The sequence below is a fragment of the Natrix helvetica genome (genome assembly GCF_964273705.1).
Source record: "Natrix helvetica genome assembly, chromosome: 5".
Lineage (NCBI taxonomy): Eukaryota > Metazoa > Chordata > Lepidosauria > Squamata > Natricidae > Natrix > Natrix helvetica.
Genome location: NC_138551.1, coordinates 29421483 through 29445918, shown reverse-complemented (window position 1 = coordinate 29445918; position 24436 = coordinate 29421483). Strand labels below are relative to the sequence as shown.

At 43.7% G+C, this 24436-nt stretch overlaps 1 protein-coding gene and 1 pseudogene across 2 annotated transcripts in view; both read left to right on the top strand.

Moving 5' to 3' along the window:
* LOC309392445 (arylacetamide deacetylase-like) overlaps window positions 1-24436 on the top strand; it is a 52927-nt pseudogene that overhangs the window by 1512 nt on the left and 26979 nt on the right. The window lies entirely within an intron of this gene.
* LOC309393723 (arylacetamide deacetylase-like) lies at window positions 1886-13150 on the top strand (the record flags this gene model as incomplete). Its single annotated transcript, XM_081956218.1, has 2 exons — window positions 1886-1957; window positions 12105-13150. 2 exons carry the CDS (start codon window positions 1886-1888, stop codon window positions 12711-12713), a joined length of 681 nt encoding a protein of 226 aa, XP_081812344.1. The 3' UTR covers window positions 12714-13150.

Genomic DNA, 24436 nt, shown 5'->3' with positions numbered 1-24436 from the left:
GATGGGGCCAGCCCCCCTTTCCAACTGCCCTGAGCATCTTTACGTTTTCAGCGGATAGGTGCCCCCAGCGGCTTTGATTGAAAAGTGTCCTCTGGGTGGTGAAAGTCCCAGGTAAGGTTTAAAGCTGAGGGCCCCTTTCTGTCATCCCTTCCTGGATCCCATTCCAACTCCACCAGCTGTTGTGTTAGTGAGGCCAGCATTGGTCACAGTTGGATGGGCCCAGTGTCTCAGGGTGGCATCTCCCCAAGTGACCAAGACACCCAGCACCAACAAGGGCAAGAAGAAGGACCAGCCAGAGAGAAAGTGTTGGAGAATCAGCCCTGACCACTTCTCCATCCTCCGCCATCACCCTTACCTTCTCAAGCCAGGCGAAGAGTGACTGGGAGAGGTGGGTGAGGGGTAAGGCCAGCCATTGGTGAGATCACCTGACAGGGAGCTACAGCGAAGGGGCAAAAGAGCCACGTGCAGCTCCAGAGCCATGGATTGGAAACCCTGTACTAGTTCAAATTACCTCTCAGGTCAGCATTTCTCCTTTACCTTAAACACCTGTCATGTTATAGGAGATAATGAGAATAACACATAAAAGGAAGCCAGGAAAAAAAGTAGAATAGAGTCATTTGTCAGACAAGGAAGAAAGATACCATTCAAAGGGAAAATAAGTGGGAATAGAGTAAAGGAAAGTAATTTGTGCTGCGAAATGTAAACAAAGGCTTGATGATTAAAATAATTAAAATCTGGAGAAAATTGTTTTGTGGATAAGCTGAATGAACATATAACATGTGCTTTGGAGCAGCTGTGCTATTGGGGGCTGATTATCCCAGTGCTTAGTACTATGCTGTATACCTAACTTCTAAGTTCCAAAAGTCAGCTAAAGTTAAGGTAATAGATTTAGACAATATTCAAAACCACACTTGTCCATGGAGGTCACGTCATAACCAGTCACTCACTCTTAATTCAGAGGGGTGTTGTGAGGAAAACACAAGGAGGGACACCCATGTTACCTATCTTTCAGGGGGGGGGGAAACCTTGAATTAAAAATGTAATAATTCCTGGACGTCCAAAGGTTCTATCTGTGCTTGTCAGCATTGCTAAGTATTCAATCGATTTTTATTATGGTCACAGATGAACGTTAAAAACAACAGCAATAATAGTAAAAAATAAAAATATAGGCAGACAGAATAATATATTAGATTGGTGCTGGATTAACAGTGGACTGTTTGCCTAATTCTACATACAGGATAGTGGAATTTGGCCACGTTAAGAGACACTACTTCACATTGATCTGATAGCCGTAGTTGCACTTGAAAAAGGTCACTATTTCCCAGATATTTTATTAGCTAAGGTGTTATAAATTGAGTCCTTGTAGAAGATGCCATATAGTAGACTTGAGCTACAGTTTCAATGGCCCCTTGTCCACAAGGGCAGTCCCAGCTCAAATGGTATTCAGCCAGAATTCCTAAGTGTGGAAACCTGACCTAAGACAGGATTAGTAAAACAGGTTTTACTGTTATAATATGTTATTAGGAGAGGCAAAGGATAGCACCTACTTAACCATATCCTATCGTGGGAATATACAAATATATTAGCAATTTCTTTGACAAAAATAGGGAAAGTGATGGGAAATCAGTATTCTAGCGTAAATTATTAATCTTTTGTATTCCTCCCTGTGGTCATTAGACCATGAATCACTGAACAGTTATACTTTTAATCCCTTCTCTATCCTATCCTATCAGTATCTCATGCAGTATCTCCAAGGCAACAGATGCTGGTATTTCGTTCAGCCCCCCCCCCCCCCAAAAAAAGGATGTTAATATTTGTTTTGCAGGCCGCAATTGTGGAGAAGTTGGGTCTTGGACACTATATGGATGTTATAAATCTGTACGTAATGGTTGATTATACAGCACCTACATCTGATGAAAACGTTATTGTAACAGACACAGCATTTAGCCATGTTCCAGTACGTCTTTACATTCCTACAAAGCAGTCAGATGTCTTGAAAAGAGCAGTGATTTTCATCCATGGAGGTGGATGGTGTTTAGGATCAGCAAGTAAGCATAATTATTTTATTCCATTACTTTGGGTCTCAAATAAAAATGTATCTGTTTCTTCTGATATCCAAGGGCTTTCACTGAGGTATAACAGAGATATCAACCTTCTTGAGTTGCTGGTTAATTAATTGATTTTTTAAAACCATCCTGATGATTGTCACAAAATGAATCACATAGAAGGTACAAGATTCACAATTGTCAAAAGGTAAATTGATGAGGTTGCACCTTCCAACCTCTCTAAATCTTGCCAGTTTATCTGCTTGCCAATTTTAATTTACAATATAATCTGAGCAGTAGGGGAAAATGAAGTACTAAGTTGCTATTATCCCATTATTTTCATTGGGACGGTTCAAAACCCATTTTAAAAGATCTTCACATCCTGTTGACTACTTGCTTCTCTTCTTTGGTAGTCTTTCTTGGCACCCTCATCAGGAGCCATATTATTCCAAGGGATCACTGAATGGTAGAGATTTGAGTAGTTTTTCCCTTCCTCAATAATGTTATGATGCGGGGAGAAGGAGCCAACGTCGCAACGGTACGGACATGTGGTCTCGATGCTCCGAGACCGCCGCTGATACTTTTGGCGCTTGGTGGTCCAGTCGGAACTTAACCATCCAAAGAGATGGTGAACAGGAAGACTACGTCTTGCTTATCTCAGGGACCCCGCGAAATCGATGCTCCGAGACCGCCGCTGATACTTTTGCCGCTGGGTGATCCAATTGGACCTAAACAATCTAAAGAGATAGTGAACAGGAAGACTACGTCTTACTGATCTCAGGGACCCAGTGAAGTCCCTGATTGATCCATAGAATGTTTTAAAGCTGGTAACAAAAGGCATTCCTGTTTCTCCTTTGATCTCACTGTCGTTGTATTTCAAAGTTCCATAATTAAAAGTGATAAGAGCCAAGGGCACAAAGTGTTTACACAACTGTCCTTTGACAGCCTTATCGGCACTGGGAGAGGGGGAGGGGAAATGGAACCTCTTTACAAATGATTTTGTGTTATATATATATATATGTTATATATATATATATTGTAGATTTTCACGGGTGTAGGTATGCTGGTTTTGTTGTATTCGGGTCTTTTCCCGTGTAAGGTTGAGATTGTCTTTGCAACGTTTCGGCAGGATCTCACCTGCCATCTTCAAGCATGGGCTCAAAATGTGGGCTTAAAATGGGAACGGAGCTGCCATCTTTCTGTAAGTCTTGGTGGGAGGGGATGGGGTGCTGGCTTTGTTTCAGTAAGTGGAATGATTGGTTGTGTGGTTGTATCATGATTGGTAGGTTGGTGCTGATTGGTGCAGGCTGTGTGTGCATTGTTATTTTGTATTGTAATGGCTTGGGTGGTGGGTGGTGTTCGTTTTTTGGTTAGGGCTGGTTTCCAGATGTTTGGTAGGCGGGAGGTATCATCACGTTTGTTCATGCTGTGGGGGTGTTTCTCTATTTCGATGGCTTCCATGATTATTCTCTTGTGGAGGTGTTCTGTTTTGGAGATTAACCTGGCTCCTTCAAAGTTGATTTCATGTCCTGTAGCTTTAAGGTGCTGGAAAAGGGAAGAAGTTTTTTCTTTTTTTCTTACTGCGTTTTTGTGTTCTGTGATGCGTGCATTTATTCTCCTGTTTGTTTGTCCTATGTATATTGCTGGGCAGATTTTGCATGGTATTTCGTAGACTCCTTGGTTTTCTAGCTGGATTTTGTCTTTGGGGTTTCTTAAGATGTTGGCTATTTTTTGATCAGTGGTGAAGGCTGTCCTGATATTGTGCTTGTGGAGAATTTTGCTGATTTTATCTGTGGTGCCTTTGATGTAAGGGAGGAGGGCGATGCCATGGTCCTGTTCTGTATCTTGGTTTTTTTTGGGAGTCTCCTTTTGGATTAGGTTGGTGATTGTTTTTCTTTGGAATCCATTGGAGATTAATACATTCGTGAGTTTGTGTAATTCAGTTTTCAGGTGGTCTTTGTCGGCTAGGCGTTTGGTTCTGGAGATGAGGGTCTTGGCTACAGAGTTGATCTGTGCAGGGTGGTGATGGGATTGTGCATTTAAGTAGCGGTTGGTGTGTGTTTTTTTCTGGTAGATGGTGTGTCCTAGGGAGCCATTGGGTTTTTTGTAGATTAGGACATCCAGAAAGGGAAGTTGGTTGTTTGCTTCTATTTCCATGGTGAATTGTATTTTGGGGTGTAGGTTGTTGAGATGTGTGAGGAAGTTGTCCAGTTTTTCTTTTCCATGTGGCCAAATCATGAAAGTGTCATCAACATATCTAAGCCAGAGTTTGGGTTTGTGTTCAGATTTGTCTAAGGCGTTGGTTTCAAAATGTTCCATGTATAAGTTTGAATGACAGGTGAGAGGGGTGATCCCATGGGTGCTCCTTCTATCTGTTTGTATCTTTGTCCATTATGGATGAAGTATGTGTTGGTTAGGCAGTGGTTGGTCAGGTCCAGGATGTGTTTAGGGGGGGTTGTGTTTTTTCTGGATGGCTGTCAAGGCTTCTTTTATGGGCACTTGGGTGAAGAGGGATATGACATCGAAACTCACAAGTAGGTCACTGGGTTGTAAGTTTTGTTTCTTTATTGTTTCTATGAAGTGGAGTGAGTTTTGTACGTGTGAGGTGATGGATTCTGCGTAGGGTTGGAGTTGTTTGGCGAGGAATTTGGCAAGGTTCTGTAGAGGTGAGCCTATGGAGCTGACTATGGGTCTGAGTGGTGTTCCTTCTTTGTGTATCTTGGGGAGTCCATAGAGTTTGGGGCATCTGGAAGATTTCTCTCTTGGGATGATTCTTTGTTGGATCTCTTCACTGATGGCAGAGGCTTTTATTTTGGATTTGGTGGTTTTTTCCAGGTAGGTGGTGGGGTCTGTGTTTATAGGTTTGTAAGCAGGGTCTTGGAGTAGGTTGGATAGTTTGGCTTGGTAGTCAGATGTGTTCATCACCACTGTGGCGTTTCCTTTGTCTGCTGGGAGAATGATTATGTTGTTGTCTTTCCTCAGGTTGGAGAGTGCTTTTTCTTCTTGTTGCTGTAAGTTGCTTCTGGGTGGATTGCTGGAGCAAAGGACGTTGCTGACTGCAAGTCTGATTTTATTGGCTTCATCTGGGTTGATTTTGATGAGTGTAGCTTCAACTCCGCATATGATGTCTTCAGTGGGGATGCGTTTAGTGGCAACTGCAAAGTTGAATCCTCTGGAAAGGACATTGGTTTCAGCTGTGGTGAGGGTTCTGTCTGATATGTTGTGTACTGTTTGTTTCATGAGTTGCTGAAGAGGGGGTTTAGGCTTCTGTCATTTTTCTAGTCTGTAGAGTTTGTTGGAGTGTTTTTCTGTCTTATAGAAGGTTTCTTTTTCTGCTCTCCAAAGGGCTAGTTGTTTGAATTTGTCCCAGAGTGCTGGGTGGATTTTGTTGCTGAGTTTGAGGTGAAGAGTGAGTAGGTCCCGGTTGGTTTGGTCTAGTAGGAATCTTTTCCTGTGGAGTTCATTTCTGATTAGGGCTAATTCAGTTCTTTTCAGGATCTTTTCGGTGGCTGAGGTTTGTGAATGGAATTTTAGTTGGAAGCATGTGGGGATCAGGCTTTTGTCTCGGCAGTTGCGTAGGAATGTTAGGTCACATAAGATGGTGGCTCTCCGGACTTCAGCCAATCAGCACCAATCTACCAATCATGATACAACCACACAACCAATCATTCCACTTACTGAAACAAAGCCAGCACCCCATCCCCTCCCACCAAGACTTACAGAAAGACGGCAGCTCCGTTCCCATTTTAAGCCCACATTTTGAGCCCACGCTTGAAGATGGCAGGTGAGATCCTGCCGAAACGTTGCAAAGACAATCTCAACCTTACACGGGAAAAGACCCGAATACAACAAAACCAGCATATATATATATATATATATATATATATATATATATATATATATATATGTGTGTGTGTGTGTGTGTGTGTGTGTGTGTGTGTGTGTGTGTGTGTGTGTGTGTGTGTGTGTACACACACACACACATATTTAGTTTAAACACAAAATCATATATATATATATATATATATATATATATATATATATATATATATATATATATATATATATATATATATATATATATATATCTGGAAAGCTAGAGTGGCAGTAATTTACGATTTGGAAATATGGATCAATTTTCAGAAGAGGAAACTTTAATTTACAAAAGATTTGGGATGGAATTCAAAATTTATTGGAGGTAACTCAATTGAGAAAAAGATAGAGTTTATATTAGAAAAAAATGATGGAGATGGAACCCCCAAAATTGAAGAGAAAAATGAATAAGAAAACCAAAGATTTGATTTGTGGAGTGAAAGTGGTTGAAAGCGAAAAAATGGGAGTATGGAAAAGGGAATTTGATGGACTGGAGCTCTACCCCAAAAGGCATAGAAGAAGAAGAAAGGGAAAGAATGATTGTTTTAAGGAGAGAAACCTTACCAGAAGCACGACTGACAATCAAAGATAAATTAATTAAATGGAGGGGGCCGGGATTACCTGAGAGATGCAACAAGTAACAAGGTATGGAGAGATGTCCATAAAAACTTTACCAAAGAAATAAACAGAAGATTAACTCCACAAATGGCAAAAGAAATAAGACTGGAAGGATACACATTTATATATGAAAGTTGATAATAAAAAAGTAGCTAAGTTTGGTGATTAGTAAGTAGGAATTTAGGAATTTTTAGACTGCTTTGTTAAATAAGTAGTTGATAATGGTAAGAAGGTACATATTTGTGTTGGCTAGAGGTGTGGAAGTTGGATATAAGTAGTAAATGAGTTTGTTAACAAATATTAATGATAACAATAATAATGAAATAAGAGATATAGTTAACGACATATATATGTACTGGTTTAACATAAGGAATTTGGATATAAATTACAAACAGTGACTTGGAAAAAAAGGCTCAGAAATTTTGTTAATTAATTCTTATTTTGAATATGTTATAAAGGTGTAATATTATTGGATATATGAAAGTTAATAACAAAAAATTAAATATTATAATTAGTAAGTAATAATTTAGTGTTTATATATATATGTACTACCATAACAAAAGGAACCTGGACACAAATTGTAAACAGTGACTTGGAAAAAAAAAGCTTAGAAACTTGGTCAACTAATCTTTATTTAGAATATGTTACAAAGGCTTAAGGTTATTGGATGATTTTTGTAATAACTAATGAAATGCCATCAGGTGGTTGTGTTTTTAACTATGGATTATTTTAGTCAAAAGGACACTAAAACTTCAGTGAAATGAGAACTATGCTATGTTGATAGTAAGACTCATTAAGAATCTTTGACATTTGATATTAATATAAGTAATGACTGTGGAAGAGATACACAAAAGCTAATTGTAACCAATTGACACACTTTCTACAAGATGTAGTGTAAGATGATGATTTTTTGGTGTTGTTTGTTTAATAAAAATAAAAATTTCTTGCAAAAAAATAATAATGTTATGATGCTCTCAAAATTCATTTCCATTCCCAAAATTCCTCAGCCAGTAGAATTTTGGGAACTGGCATCTACAAATCTTGAAGTTGCCAACATTGGGAAACATTGGATTAGAGATTCATGGAAAGTTTCCAGAAAGTCCCTCCCAAAAGAAACCGAAAACAGCTCATTAGAATTTACAATACAATACAATACAATAGTAGAGTTGGAAGGGACCTTGGAGGTCTTCTAGTCCAACCCCCTGCCTAGGCAGGAAACCCTATACCATTTCAGACAAATAGCTATCCAACATCTTCTTAAAGACTTCCAGGGTTGGGGCATTCACAACTTCTGGAGGCAAGCTGTTCCACTGATTAATTGTTCTAACTGTCAGGAAATTTCTCCTCAGTTCTAAGTTGCTTCTCTCCTTGATTAATTTCCACCCATTGCTTCTTGTTCTGCCCTCAGGTGCCTTGGAAAATAGTTTGACTCCCTCTTCTTTGTGGCAACCCCTGAGATATTGGAACACTGCTATCATGTCTCCCCTAGTCCTTCTTTCTCTTAAGCTAGACATACCCAGTTCCTGCAACCGTTCTTCATATGTTTTAGTCTCCAGTCCCCTAATCATCTTTGTTGCTCTTCTCTGCACTCTTTCTAGAATCTCCACATCTTTTTTACATCGTGGCGACCATTTGTAGGCTTAGGACTTCAAACCTCACATGAACACGAGGCAGGAATATTTCCGCTATTCATAAAATGAGCTTGATGTTTCTTAGCTTTCTATGGTAAGCTCACTCTTGTGGTAGTCTAAAGCCCTTGTTCCATATTATTTTTGATGCATGTATAGTGTATTGGTATTGCAAGAATAATAAAACATGCTTTGCCACTTATTTTTCACAGCCATGAAAGCCTATGACCTCTTATCAAGATGGACATCAGAAAGACTAAATGCTGTTGTGGTGTCAGTCGAGTAAGAATGGGGTTTGAAGGAGACATTTTCATTCATTAATCTTTTACTAAACAAATATAATCTGATTGGAACACGGTATAATAATATTTAAATACATAAAATAAAATGCACAAATCATTTCAAAAAACTAAAATCTTTATTTCAAAATATAAAAATATAGAGATTGTCAGCCTTTTGGAGTAATCCAGACAAACTATTGTATCTTGTATGAAAACTACCCAACACTATGGGTAGTAAGGCTACCTTTATTGCAAAGTTATAGTAACAGAATTTTGCTTTTTTTGCCCCGTTTCCTTTACTTTCAAAGGAACTAGCATGGTCCCTTCTGAGATGCTTTCCATACCCAATTCCTTTTGTGGACTGAGATGTCTCCTATCTCTTATCTGTGGGCTGTGGTTCTTCCTTCTCTTCCTTAAGGATATTTCCACAGATTATTACATCAGTCTTGCTTACCAGCTGCTTTAAAAAAAGCTAATGGTATTTTCCAAAGTTAAAGTTTATTCTGTCTCATATTATTCCACCTAACTCATAGCTTCCATAAAGCATATATTCCAATGAAGCGTAATTATTCTATTGACTAAACAGACCAGAATAGAATGTTGATAAAAGGAAAATAAATTTTATTGCTCATTTAGCACACAAGTAAGAACGGAATTCAAAAAAATTAAGCAAATTCTATATTGAAGAAAATCACCTTTTAAAATCTAGTATGAATAATGTAAATCTAGTGATATATTAATTTTGTTTTACCAACACAAGGAATTTATATATTTCTTTCATTGTGTTTTTAATTAATTCCAAAAAGTTACAGACTAGCTCCAAAATATCAGTTCCCCATTGCATTTGAAGATGTGTACTCAGTATCAAAATACTTTCTACAAAGCAGCATTCTGGAGAAATATAATGTAGATCCAAGCCGCATAGCCATTGCAGGAGACAGCGCAGGAAGTAACTTAGCTGCAGCTGTAACCCAGCAGGTAAGAATTACCCATTTGAAAGTAATAAATCTAAAATGGAATTATACATGTTATTTACCTCTGTTATCTCAAACTATCCCGATACTAGTTTATTTACAATACAATACAATACAATAGTAGAGTTGGAAGGGACCTTGGAGGTCTTCTAGTCCAACCCCCTGCCTAGGCAGGAAACCCTATACCGTTCCAGACAAATGGCTATCCAACATCTTCTTAAAGACTTCCAGTGTTGGGGCATTCACAACTTCTGGAAGCGAGCTGTTCCACTGATTAATTGTTCTAACTGTCAGGAAGTTTCTCCTCAGTTCTAAGTTGCTTCTCTCCTTGATTAGTTTCCACCCATTGCTTCTTGTTCTGTCCACAGGTGCCTTGGAGAATAGCTTGACTCCCTCTTCTTTGTGGCAACCCCTGAGATATTGGAACACGGCTATCATGTCTCCCATAGTCCTTCTTTCTCTTAAGCTAGACATACCCAGTTCCTGCAACCGTTCTTCATATGTTTTAGTCTCCAGTCCCCTAATCATCTTTGTTACTCTTCTCTGCACTCTTTCTAGAGTCTCCACATCTTTTCTACATCGTGGTGTCCAGAACTGAATGCAGCATTCCAAGTGTGGCCTTACCAAGGCATTATAAAGTGGTATTAACACTTCACGTGATCTTGATTCTATCCCTCTGTTGATGCAGCCTAGAACTGTGTTGGCTTTTTTGGCAGCTGCTGCACACTGCTGGCTCATGTTAAATTGGTTGTCCACTAGAACTCCAAGATCCCTCTCACAGTTACTACTATTGAGCACGGTACCACCTATACTGTACCTGTGCATTCCGTTTTTGTTGCCTAAATGTAGAACCTTACTCTTTTCACCATTGAATTTCATTTTATTAGATAGTGCCCAATGTTCAAGTTTGTCAAGATCCTTCTGTATCTTAAGCCTATCTTCTGGAGTGTTGGCTATTCCTGCCATTTACCTTGTGCCTTTTCACACTGTCTACCTAAGAGTAGGAAGTCATAATTTTTAATTACCCTGAAAGATTCAGGATCTTCCAAGGAGTTCAAAATGGAGGATCATAGAATTATGTCTGTTAATTGGACCCCGACTGTCTGATATTATCAAGTAACCTAGTACCTGCAGAAATTAACAATCAGGGCAACTGCTGGGACTTTTCATATTAGAGGTGTAATTCTGGGTTTCTACCATTTTAAAGAAAGTCCTAGATTTTTAGTTTGTTGATTGGCCCAGACCAAGAAGTGACATGCAGGCCATCTACCATGTTTGCAATGAAGCCCAAGACGACAATTGATTCAGGAGGAAATCCAATAGATAACACCTTGTCAATGGTTATTTCATTGTGAAAAATGTAACTTCAGCCCCATTCGAAAAATAAGCATGGTCAACAGACCATCAAAGTAAATGTAACACATTCATGTGAGCTGTGAATGACATTAGACAAACAAACAATTCCGATTCTTACATTTTATTTGATATATTTGCATATTCATGAATTTTCTTAGAGGGGGAAAAGGAGAAATTGCTATGTGTTGTTCTTTTACATACCTTAATTATAAAGTGAGTGAGAGAAATTGTCTCTAGGAAATTGCAATCTGGGTTTTACTCCAGTCCTAAATCTCAAGAGAAGTACAGGTAGTCCTCAATTTATGACCACAATTGAGCCCAACATTTCTGTTGCTAAGCAAGATAATTATTAAATGAGTTTTGCCCCATTTTATGACTTTTCTTGCCAAAGTTGTTAAGTGTTAAGTGAATCACTTAAGTTAGTAACACAATTGTTAAGTGAATCTGGCTTCCCAATTGACTTTGCTTGTCAAAAGATTGCAAAAAGTGATTACATTATCTTGACACAAGAGTTGTATGTGTAAAAAGCAGTCACAAGTCACTTTTTCAGGGCCATTGTAACTTTGAGCAGTCACTAAACAAACTGTTGTAAGTTGAGGACTACCTATATACTTTCCCATGGAGCATTTCCATATTTGGAGCCAATTTCGTTGTATTTAAGTACAATGACATTAAGATTATACTTACTTACAGCGGCTTAAATATAAGTCAAAGATGTAACTTCACTCCCATTGCAAGAATAAAACAAGCTCAACCACACTATCGAAGTAAATTTAACATATTTATATCAGTGGTGAATGACATAAGAAAAACAAACAAAAAATTATCAAGAAAAAATAATTTTTGGGGAATAAGAGGTCACTTTTTAGGACAATGTTAGGATACTGAGTCGGACATGACCTGTATTTTACAAGGAGAAGAATTTTAAATCTCCCCTCACTCTGCTCCTTTTCCCTATCCAGCCTATTTTGACCATGAAAAAGAATGGAAAAAAATCAAATAATTCCTAAAACATCTAAACTCCACAGAGTAATGATAAAAAATAGTTATATTATAGTCATTTATGAATAAGATTGTAAGATACTGAAGTTTTGAAAATATCTTTTGGTGGCAAGTGTAATAATATATCTTTCAGTATTTTATTTGCAATATTCTTCAAAAGTCATTGCTGTAGAAAAGTGCCAGATTACAAATACTGTGAAAAACATATCAGTTAAGGTTTTTCCCTTAAAATTTTGAATAAAAAAGATACATTATGAAATATGAAACATATTAAATAGTCCATCTTTCATAGGAAAAATATTTCTAATAAATTCTTTTCTTTTCTAGATTCTAGATGACCCTGACATCAAAGCTAAATTCAAGATTCAAGCTTTGTTGTATCCTGTTCTTCAGACTATTGATGGGGAAATGCCATCCTATCAGGATAATAAAAACATGCCAATTCTGCCTAAAACAATAGTAATCAGATTCCTCAGTGAATATTTTACATCAGATGACTCTTTTTCCAAAGCTTTAGAGACCAACCAACATGTCCCAGCGGAGTTCAACCATTTGTTTAAATTTGTAAACTGGAGCAAGTGGCTACCTGAAAGATTTAAAAAAGGCCACATTTACACTGACCCATCACATAGAAATTCCAAAACTGAACACAAATATCCAGGTTTAGTCGATCCAAGGCTGGCACCACTTTTAGTTGAGGACATCAAGCTTCAGGGCTTACCACTTACATATGTCCTCACTTGTCAATATGATGTCTTGAGGGATGATGGAATCATTTATGTTTCCCGTCTTAGGGAAGCAGGAGTTCAAGTAGCACATGAACATTTTGACAATGCTTTTCATGGTGGTGTATCATTTATTACAGGCCCTTTTGTCCTAAATATAGGACAGAGAATGGCTAACAACTACATTGTGTGGCTGAATAAGAACCTGTGAAAATACACCTATACCACCTGAAGATGGTTGCTCTGGATTCATTCGGTTTCATTCAATTTATATTATTTTTTTCAGGGACATTATCCTTTGGGTCAATAAATTTGACACTATAATTCTGCAGTTATTATACTTGTTATAGAATCTCTTGTTTCCTGCTGTTTGAATAAGTATGAGAAGTTTGGTAGAGTATGCGGGGGACTTGTATAACTATTAAATGATTAATAATTTAAAATGAAAAATAAAGCTTCTTTTGACCATATCATATGTGAATTTAGAGACTTGAATCTTGATGTTATTCAGGATTGCTTTAAAAGTCATGATTCATTTCTATACACTTTTGGCACCAGTGAAATGTGATCCAGTGGGCTTTTTAAGGTAACTTGTTCCTTTTGGGAAGCAACCAGTGTGAATATCTGGCTGCAGACCATTGTAAGTTCTTGAGTAGCATTTCATGAATAAAACCTCTTGGTTTCTCTTGATTGGATTTTGCATGGATTTTGTCAAAGGAAATGGGTGTGATAGTGCCTATAAATTCATCTTTGATTCAGGGTGACTTGTTAATTCAGAAAAAATGAATAAAACATTCTATGAGATATATTATGCCACAAATGTACAAGCTACTTCAATGCTACTTCCCATCGTGAGCTGCTGGATTAGTTAGATAGATATGCTCCTTAGGAGGCTTCCTTAGAGACAGCTTATTTAATCAGTCTCCAATTTTCACTTTTTAGGAGAGACAATCCAAAAATGGTGGGGTTGCAACTAGAGCACTGTAGAGGAACTAGATTATCTAGCTCCATTTCAGCCGGGTTTCTGACTTGGGTATGTGTTAAAGATTCTTTTTAAAACCATATTCAATTAGATTGACCCAAACTCAAGGGAGATAAAAAGAAGTGCTGGACTTTGGATGTGTAAGACAAATATGTGTGCTTCCTATTCTCCATGGTATCGACGAGAGAGTCTAGAATGGGGTTATTCTACCCTGCTAGCTCATTAAATGAATTGAAAGTGTGAAGACATGCCTCCTTGGTAATGGTCCTCGGTCTTTCAATTCAGTCTCAGCTTGCAAGACTGGTTTCTCTTGAGCTCCCCGCTCAGTGGTTGAAAGATGTGTTCTAATATTATCTGGATTGTTTGTTTTGGGGGGGGTTCGGTAAGGAAGACAATACAAGGTGCCTTCATCGTACTTTTAGTTTACCACCACAGACTCTTCTGTGGGGCTCCATTAACCCAGTTTCTAGTGCGCCATGGCTTCCTGCATTTGAGTTCTGGACTTTGCCTCCTTAATGATAACTGGAGGTAGGAGCTGATTATAGCTGCGGCAGATGAACCATCGTGGTTTCAATTTCAACCGCAGGTCCATTGGGCTCTGGAGACAGTCTGCGCTGCTATTTTAGGAGTACAGCAGTGAGGCAGTAATTAAAGTAAACTTTCCCTTTTGACAATTCTAGCCGCTTTTCAGATTGGCAGTTTCAGCATTTTTTAGCATAGGTGGTGGCGAGGCTAGTGACAAATTTGACCGTTCACAGGATCACTGCTCCTGTAAAGCATGATTCTGAAAGCTCCATGGACATCCACTGTCCCAACGTTTTTCCCCGCCTCTTCATTTTGGTGTGCAGATGGTTGCCTCAGAGTCCTGAAAACAGCAGTGGCCATTTTGTTTTCTTCTGTCAGCCATTTAGTTCACGTCAGCTGGACAGAACCATTTAAAATTGAATTGGCACCAGTTCTTTCCACAGGATTTATTGGAGTCTGAATAAACCGGGGGAAAGGGTCATCTGGTCCTGCCCCGTGTTTTGTTATTGCCTCCAGCTTAAAGAGCATTCGGGTCATCTGGGCCTAACCTGTATTGTGAATTGCCGCAGGAGCATTGTATCGACTAAAACTGCCTCATTTTTGCTGGATTGCTGACTGCCATCAGCATCATAACTTTGCCTGATTGCTGTTGACAACTGCACTTACCTTTATCTGACTGACTGATTGGTAATGATCTGGCGGAGAACAGTATTTATTTATTATTTATTTATTTATTTATTTATTTAAACTTATTAGTCGCCCCCTCTCCCCACAGGGACTCGGGGCGACGTACACAAGCAACGGCCAGCACAGTGTCATACAGAGGAGGTAAAAAATAAATAAATAATTACAATACTTAAAAAGGTTAAAACCCCAATGACATTAACAGTTTAAAAACTAAAATTGACAATTAAAAATGACCTAGGGGTGGAAAAGTTGTCGAATTATGCCAGGCCGGCTAGCCGAAACAGGTGGGTCTTCAGTTTACTGCGGAAGGAGCGGAGATCGGTTGTTGTTCTAATGTCTGGGGGGAGGTCGTTCCAAAGGGTAGGGCCCGCCACAGAGAAGGACCTACTCCTGGGCACCGCCCTCTGACAATCTCTAGAGGACGGCACCCGGAAGAGACCCTCTCTGTGTGAGCGAATGGGTCACAGGGATGTATGGGGCAGGACACGATCCCGCAGGTAACTAGGCCCTATGCCATGGAGCGCTTTGAAGATGGTAACTAACACCTTGAAGCGCACCCGGTAGGTCACAGGAAGCCAGTGCAGCTCGCACAGGAGCGGTGTTATATGGGAGAACCTCGATCTCCCCATAATTACCCGCGCGGCTGCATTCTGGACCAACTGCAGTCTCCGGGTGCACCTCAAGGGGAGCCCCATGTAGAGAGCATTACAGTAGTCCAGGCGAGACGTCACCAGCGCGTGAGTGACTGTGTGCAGGGCCTCCCGGTCCAAAAGGGGTCGCAATTGGCGCACCAGGCGAACCTGGTGGAACGTCCCCCTCGCCACGGCTGCCACATGATCTTCCATAGCCAGCCGGGCATTAAGGAGGACGCCCAAATTGCGTGCCCGTTCCACTGGGGCTAATTGTTCATCCCCAATGGCCAGCGATGGAATGTGCTGGTTGTACCGGGGTGCCGGAAGCCACAGCCACTCTGTCTTGGAGGGGTTGAGCTTGAGCCTGTTGTCACCCATCCAGACCCGCATGGCTTCCAGACAACGGGACATGACTTCAACAGCTCGTTGGAGTGGTTTGGGGTGGAAATATACAGCTGAGTGTCATCAGCGTACAGATGATATCTCATCCCAAAACCACGGATGATCTCACCCAGCGGTTTCATATATGTGTTGAACAGGAGAGGCGAGAGGATCGACCCCTGTAGGACCCCACAAGTGAGGGGCCTCGGGGTCGACCTCTGCTCCCCTGTCAACACACATTGCATCCGGCCAGAGAGGTAGGAGCGGAACCACCGCAATACGGTGCCCCCGATCCCCAACCCCTCCAGACGGCGCAATAGGATACCATGGTCGATGGTATCGAAAGCAGCCGAGAGGTCTAATAGGACAAGGATGGAGGAACAACCCCCATCCTTTGCCCTCCAGAGATCATCCACCAACGCGACCAAGGCCGTCTCCGTGCTGTGACCGGGTCGGAAGCCGGACTGGCGCGGGTCTAGATAATCATCTTCCTCCAGGTGATGCGGGAACTGCTGAGCCACCACACTCTCAACAACCTTCGCTAAAAAAGGAAGGTTGGAGACAGGACGATAATTTGCTAGCTCCATTGGGTCCAGAGAAGGCTTCTTGAGCAGGGGTCTCACCACCGCCTCTTTCAAGGCGGTTGGTAAAAGGCCCTCAACCAACGAAGCGTTCACCAGTCCCGGTAGCCAGCCTCGTGAACCCTCCCAGGAAGCCAGTACCAACCAGGAGGGGCACAGGTCCAATAAACATGTGGTGGCTCGCAGTTGCCCGCGCAACCTGTCCAAATCTTCGGTGACAACAGGGTCAAACTCCTCCCAGCGTGGAATCTCAAGACTAGCCTCGGACGCCCCCCCTGGAGCACTGGAGTGGGTCCACCCCCTCCGGATCTGATCAATTTTATCCTGCAGGTATTCCCCAAACTCCTCTGCCCTGCCCTGCAATGGGGGGTCCTGTTGTCCCTGCGACAGCAGGGAGCGGGTCACCCGAAATAGGGTGGCAGGGCGGTTCTCTGCGGACGCTATAAGGGTGGCACAATATTGACGTTTGGCCACCCTTATTGCCACAAGGTAGGTCCTTAAGTAGGCTCTTACCTGTGTTCGATCGGATTCGGAGCAGGAGGATCTCCACTTGTTCTCTAGGCGTCTCCTGTGGCGTTTCATCACCCTTAGCTCCCCGTTAAACCAGGGAGCCCGAGTCGATCGTTGCCATCGGAGAGGCCGCAAAGGCGCAACCCGATCCAAGGCCCCGGCGGCCGCACTGTTCCACGCGGCTACCAGGTCCTTTGCCCGGGAGCGGGACAGGTCTGCAGGAGGTGGCCCAAGCTCCGCCTGGAACCTATCTGGTTCCATCAGACGCCTGGGGCAGAACCATCTGGGACCATCTGGCTCCGCCTCCCCGCGGCGGGGGATAGCGCCAGGGAAGTCCAGTTGGAGAAGTGAGTGATCTGACCATGACAGGGGCGTGATGACTAAATTCCCTCTTCCCAGATCACTCATCCACTGGTCGGAGACAAAAACAAGATCCAGTATGTGGCCTCTTTCATGTGTGGGGTCCCGAACTACTTGAATCAGATCCATGGCTGTCATGGAAGCCATGAATTCCCGGGCTGCCTCGGATGCCTCTCCCGTCGACGGCAGATTGAAATCCCCCATCACTAATAACTTGGGGGTCTCAACCGCCATCTCCGCGATCAGCTCGAGGAGTCCGGGCAGGGCCGTTGATGTATGGCGGGGAGCCAGGTATACTATCAACAGACCCAACTGACTCCCTGGGCCCCATTTCACGCCCAGAGACTCACAACCAGATGTCTGCGACACAGTGAATTCTCTTGGAGCCAAATCTTCCCGGATGATTATAGCTACCCCACCACCCCTACCCTGGGCCCGTGGCTGATGGAATACCTGGTAACCTGGAGGGCACATTTCCCCGAGGGGCAACCCCCCCTCCGGGCCCAACCAGGTTTCCGTTATTCCTGCAAGGTCCGGCTCCCCCTCTGAGATCAAGTCCCTGATGAGGGGGGCCTTGTTAACCACGGACCTCGTGTTATATAACATCAGCCTAAGGCCCAGGCTCTGCCGATCCTGTCCACCTAGACTGCGGGGGTTGGTACAAGCGACCGGGTGTGTCCAACAGCCCCGGTCTCCCAACCGACCATGCGTTCTTCTGGTGTCGTCGCGCCCGCCCCTCCCTACGACTGTCGCTATCGGAATCCCCCCTATAGGAATACTGTATCCTCTCACCTCCCCCACTCCGCTCCCCTCCGTCCTGATCCCACCTGTTGACCTGGCTGTATCCATACCCCCAGGTTGAATAACCCTCCCCCCCTCCCTGGAACCTCTTAAAATTTTTAAAAAACATTTCGCTAAAAAACCCCTAATCCCCCGCTTCCTCCACCTCTCTGGGTTAATAAACCCTTCATCGAGGTGGGCCCTCACCAGGGCAGGGGGGCATATCTGCGAGAGGGGGACCCTCGCAGTCGTAGAATGTCAGCCCTAGAATAAATTATGCTGTTACTCAGTCCGTGAGTATGGCTATGGCAGGGTTTTCTTTGCAATAAGTCCAAGATGTAGATAAATGTAAAAAGGCCAAGATGTAAATAGATGTAAAAGGTAACTAAAAGGAGAGAGGAAGCCTATATCGCCAAACCACAATAGTCTAACAGTCCACCATCGAGGCCCAGATGTAGTTCTTAAAGTGCTTGTTAAGTTCTTAAAGTGCGTAGAAACCACAAATCGCAGATCCATCCATGGGGGTACTGTTTCAGGCCCAGCCCAGACTGAGTCACCACCTCTGGGTTCTGAATATAATATCAGGGGGCTTAGTAATGCTAGATCAACTAGCCTAGCAGTGACAACCAAAATTAAGGCCAAGGCTAGGGCTCAGAAGAGGGCGTCTTGAGCCGAGTAAAAAGGGGCCAAACAGAGACAAAAAGCATTAGATCGGGCAATTACTAGGGCCAGCAAACAATTTGGCAATCATAAGCAATCTAAACCTAAGACATCAGATGAATCTCTGTTAAGCATAGTAACTGACAATGCTGGTCCTTTGAGGTCTTTAGGACCCCATCTTACACATAGAGCTTGATCTAGGCATAGGAATAGGGAGAGAACGTAGGGCTGACTAGACTGGTTGCCCCATCTACTTCATGAGATTCTGTCAGACCACAGGAGACAATCTTTATTCCCATTGAGGCAGGGATCCCTCCAGTGGACCTGGCAGAGCAGGAGATGCCTGACTGTTTCAGGAGATGGATTTTTCAGGCAATTAGGCAAGAAATGGCTGAATGACTCTATCTATACCCATGCCCAAGATGGTGTCCTGTCATGTTTGAGGATAGCTTCAGGGAGATGATTGTCCTTCTTGGGGCTTGCATCATTGGTTCCAGGTCCAGCTATTAGAACTTCCTGGGACCTCGGGGATACCCTTGAGCTGCGATGTCCTGCCTTGTAGTCAGAATGTCGTGAGTGAAATGGGGTGGTTGGCGGTGAAAGGAAAATGGAGAACATTGGCGGCTGCCAGCATGGGTGTGGTCAGCGGCTGTGGTGGGACGCCCAGCATGGGGTCTCTGCAGCTGGCGTGGGAGTGGTCGGCAGCAGCAGTGGTGGGATGCCTGGCCTGGGATCTCTGCAGCTGCCGCTCCCCACACCGTGGTGTTATCCCGGTTGCTCCCCCCCCCTCCACCTTGCTTATGGACATGATAGATTGAATCAGCAGGGAGTGGCTGAGGCAGCTGGCATGGATATTTATGCCAGTGGAAGATAGCTTCGGTAGTTGGCGTGGGCGCGGTTGGAGTGGGGGTCCTTCGTTGCGGCCCCCTCCGGTATCACCGCCGTTGACTGAGCCACTGTACTGTGCCATTTGGCCCCTCCTCCTGTGACACTATGGACTGGGTCCATGGAGTGCGGCCCTGGCGACGGATATGAGCGTGGCTGGCATGGACAGAGCTTGGCTGTTGGAGTCATTGAAGTTGGAGCAGCCACTGTTGCCTCTGCTGTCCTCACCACCGCCATCATTGGCCGCTTCACCACCTCGCAATCTATCATCTGCTGCGATTTTGACAGCTGGCCATTACTCTTACATACTGTCCTTAGCACCGACCATTTCTATGATGGACACAAGCTACCCCCTTGAACTGCCCCCACCACCATGGACATGTCGTCTCCTCGTTCCATCTCCCCATGATGTCATCCTGTTTGGTTGATCCCACATTCTCCTCTATGTTATAATGCGACAGAACTTTATTCCCTCCGGGAACTCCCCCTTTCCCGGGGATGGCCTTGTTGCCTATCAAGACGCTTCCTTAATGATGGATTTTGGGATCCCGAGAGGTGGCATGCGAAGAAGAGATTTCTTAGGGTTTTTTTACAGGAGTTTTTAAATCAAATTTTAAGGGAGGGGGAGGGGGGTGATTCGGATGGCTGAGACAGGCTTGGGGGGAGTCTACCAGGGCACAGGCCAGAGCTAACTAATGGGCACGGGTCGGGAGTGCTGGGAAGGGTTGGGATTCGGGGGGGAGACATTAAGCCATTCCATTGGGGGCTTTACCATCTCTACTGTTTGTGGGAGAGGCATATATGGTGGGGGCCGAGGGCCAAATTATGTTCAGGGGACGCGAGTTCGCTGTTTAAGAGTGATCACGCATTCCAACCTTCATCGCACTTCTCACACCGCCAGGTGCTCTGGATTAGAGGACCCTGGTCTCTGGCTGGTGTCGCTTAACACCAGGTCTGTGGTGCATAAGGCTCCCCTCGTTTACGACCTCATACAAGAGGGTAGAGCGGACCTGGCGTGCATTACGGAGACCTGGTTGGGCCATGAGGGGGTGTTCCCCTTAGTGAACTATGCCCATCAGGCTTCCTGGCGTTTCACAAGCTGAGAGCCCAGGGCAGGGGCAGGGGGGTGGTGGTGGTTATTAGGGAAATTCTCAGACCTCAGGAGGTCACTGTGCCTCAGATAGGTGAGTCCCTTTTTGTGAAATGGGGCCTTGGAGTTCAGGTGGGCCTTTTTGTTACATACCTGTCTCCCTGCTACGTTTCATCGGACCTGCTGGAGCTGCTGAATGTGTTAGCTGGATTGACGGTTGATTTCAATCTGCCTTCCATTGGCGAGATATCCAAGTCAGCTCGGGAGTTCATGGCTTCCATGACGGCTATGGACCTTGTCACTGCGTTAATTGGTTTGCTAGCTGTGTTGAGATTTATTGTGCATGCTCCAGTCTTATCTGCAAGTGAATTAGTACACATGACATTACCTTCACATTCCTTAACTTTCTCTTCTGATCTTCCGTTCGCCTGCCGAAGGAGACAGGCACATAGCTCTTGCCAAAATGTAGTTAATTGAGTTAGCACTTCTGTATTCTTATTTTCTTTTATATTAAAAATGTTTTTATTAGATCTTGCTTCGGGTTTGTTTCTGCTTATTCAAAGGTATGCTATAAGGAATGCCAAGATCCTCACCTCCTTAATTCAGGGTGGAAATCTCACCCTAAGAGATCTAACTCAATTAATTCAAGACCCCCACCCATAATAGGGGACACACCCTCAACCTGATTTTTGTCTCTGGGCAGTGGATGAATGATCTAGATTTAGGGGATATTTCTATTCGACCCTTGTCATGGTCTGATCATTTCCTCATCAGGCTTGACTTCCATACTGCTACCCCTCAACGTGTAGTCCTCAATGGAACTGCATCTACATGGAGTGGAGTACTCCAGTGGAGTACTCCAAGGCTCTGTTTTGGGCCCAGTACTCTTCAACATCTTCATCAATGATTTGGATGAGGGAATAAATGGGGAACTCATCAAATTTGCAGATGACACCAAGCTGGCAGGAATAGCCAACACTCCAGAAGATAGGCTAAAGATACAGAAGGACCTTGACAAACTTGAACATTGGGCACTATCTAATAAAATGAAATTCAATGGTGAAAAGAGTACGGTTCTACATTTAGGCAACAAAAACAAAATGCACAGGTACAGTATAGGTGGTACCTTGCTCAACAGTAGTAACTGTGAAAGGGATGTTGGAGTCCTAGTGGACAGCCATTTAAATATGAGCCAGCAGTGTGCAGCAGCTGCCAAAAAAGTCAACACAGTTCTAGGCTGCATAAACAGAGGGATAGAATCAAGATCACGTGAAGTATTAATACCACTTTATAATGCCATGGTAAGGCCACACTTGGAATACTGCATTGAGTTCTGGCCACCACAATGTAGAAAAGATGTGGAGACTCTAGAAAGAGTGCAGAGAAGAGCAACAAAGAACGCTTCATTGAGAGAGGGGTACTTTCCCACTACCTTGAAGGAGGCGGTGGTGAGACCCCTCCTTAAGAAGCCTTCCCTGGACCCAGCTTCTTTAGCCAACTATTGTCCGGTCTCCAACCTTCGCTTTGTAGCAAAGATTGTCGAGAGTGTGGTAGCATGTCAGCTTCCCCAGTACCTTGATGAAGGTGTCTACCTGGATCCGTTTCAGTCAGGTTTCAGGCCCAGGTATAGCATGGAGACCACATTGGTCGCATTGGTCAATGATCTCTGGCGGGTCCGGGACAGGGGCTGCTCCTCTGTCCTGGTCCTATTAGACCTCTTGGTGGCTTTCGATACCATCAACCATGGTATCCTACTGTGATGATTCGGGGGGTTGGGAGTGGAGGGCACCGTTTTACAGTGGTTCTCCTCCTACCTGTTGGATCGGTTGCAGTTCGTGTTGACTGGAGGGCAGGGATCAACCCCAAGGCACTCATTTGTGGGGTGCCCCAGGGGTCAGTTCTCTCACCCCTCCTGTTCAACATATATATGAAACGGCTGGGCAAGATCATCCGTGGTTTTGGGGTACGGTATCATCAATATGCTGATGATACCCAACTTTTCATCTCTACCCCAAACCACCTAAATGATGCCATTGACATGATGTCCCGATGCCTGGAGGCTGTGCGGATCTGGATGGGGAGGAACAGGCTGAAGCTCGATCCCTCCAAGACTGAGTGGCTGTGGTTTCCGTCATCCTGATTTGTGCATCTTGTTCCATCTTTGATGATAGGGGGAGAAATTTTAGCCCCCTCAGAGAGGGCCCACAATCTGGGAGTCCTCCAGGACACATGGCTTAGTTTAGAAGAACACCTGATGGCTGTGACCAGGGGGGGGGGCTTTTACCAGTTTTGCCTGGTACATCAGTTGCGCCCCTTCCTGGATTGGGATGCTCTGTGCACAGTCACTCATGCCCTCGTCCTTTCTCGCCTGGACTACTGCAATGCTCTCTACATGGGGCTGTCCTTGAAGAGCACCCAGAGGCTTCAGCTGGTCCAGAATGCAGCTGCACGGGTTATCATGGGGGTACCTAGATGCTCCCATGTTGCACCCCTATTAGGCGGCCTGCACTGGTTGCCGGTTGTTTTCCGAGTGCGATTCAAGGTACTAATTATGACCTTTAAAGCACTCCATGGCTTAGGCCCAGGGTACCTGCGAGACCACCTACTGCCACCAATAGCCTCCCACTGTCCAGTGTGATCCCACAGAGTTGGCCTCCTCAGGGTGCTGTCACCCAGACAGTGTCGGGTAGCGACCCCCAGGGGGAGAGCCTTCTCTGTGGGAGCACCTTCCCTCTTGAATGAGCTTTCCTAGAGCTTTGCATAATCCCCAACCTCTGGTCCTTCCGATGCGCCCTTAAAAGTTGACTTTTCCAGAAAGCCGGCCTGACCTGTTAATTTTATCTAAGTTTTAAAATGTTAGTGTTATATTAATTCGGTTTGTTTCTTGGATTGTTTCTAATTTTCTTTTAAGTTTTGTCATATGTGTTTTGTCCAATAGTTTTGTCCAATAAAACAAACAAACAATTCCATCACACTCAGGAGTCTGGGCCTCAGACTAGTCGAGATCTGCAGCAGGATAGCGTGTACCCTGGGGCGGAGAGATTCCACAGGTTACCAGGGACTATGGTTTAAGGGCCTGTTTAATTCTTCTTTCTTTAAGTCTCTGCTGTCAAAGGTGAAGACAACTGCCCACCTAGGGAAGGACTCAGATTCTACCCAAGCTCGGTGGCAGAGGATGACTTTCTTTTCATGGAAAAGACAGCCAAAGGTGATGCTATTCCCATACTGGAAATGTTCCTGGATGTGATTAAGAGACAGTGGACTGCTCTGGCTACCCTCTCTAGGCCCAGTACTTCTGAAGACTAGTTACGGCCCATCGTATGCTCTGGCTCCGTCATTGGTGCATGGACGCTAAGCATAAGTGGAAGCTGGTGCCTTCTCCTTTTGTGGGAGGACAACTTTGGGGATTCTTTGGTGCCGCTCCTGACTGAGATCAAGGACAAGAGAAAGGTGCTGCCTTCTCAGGGAAGGAGGGTGGATTTTAATTGTAAAATCCATACTTTAGGCAGTCTTTGACAGGGTGAGGCAGGGTCTAATTTTACTTGCCGGCAGTGGCAATTTCTCGGGCGCTCTAATTACTAATTGGATAGACCCAGGAATGGAGGAATGGAGCCAGAGGTAAACAGCAATCAGTGAACAAGTGGCCCTTTTTTAAAAAAGTTTTTTATTGTTTTAATTAAACAAAAACACAAAAAAGAATCATCCCTCATTACATCTTATAGAAAGTGCGTCGATTGGTTACAAATAGTTTTCGCGCGTTTCTACCACAATCATTACATATACTTCCTTCATAATGAATAATACATGAAAATCTGAAATCTTCATGTATTTTAGTATCAATGTACCACCATTCTCATTTGC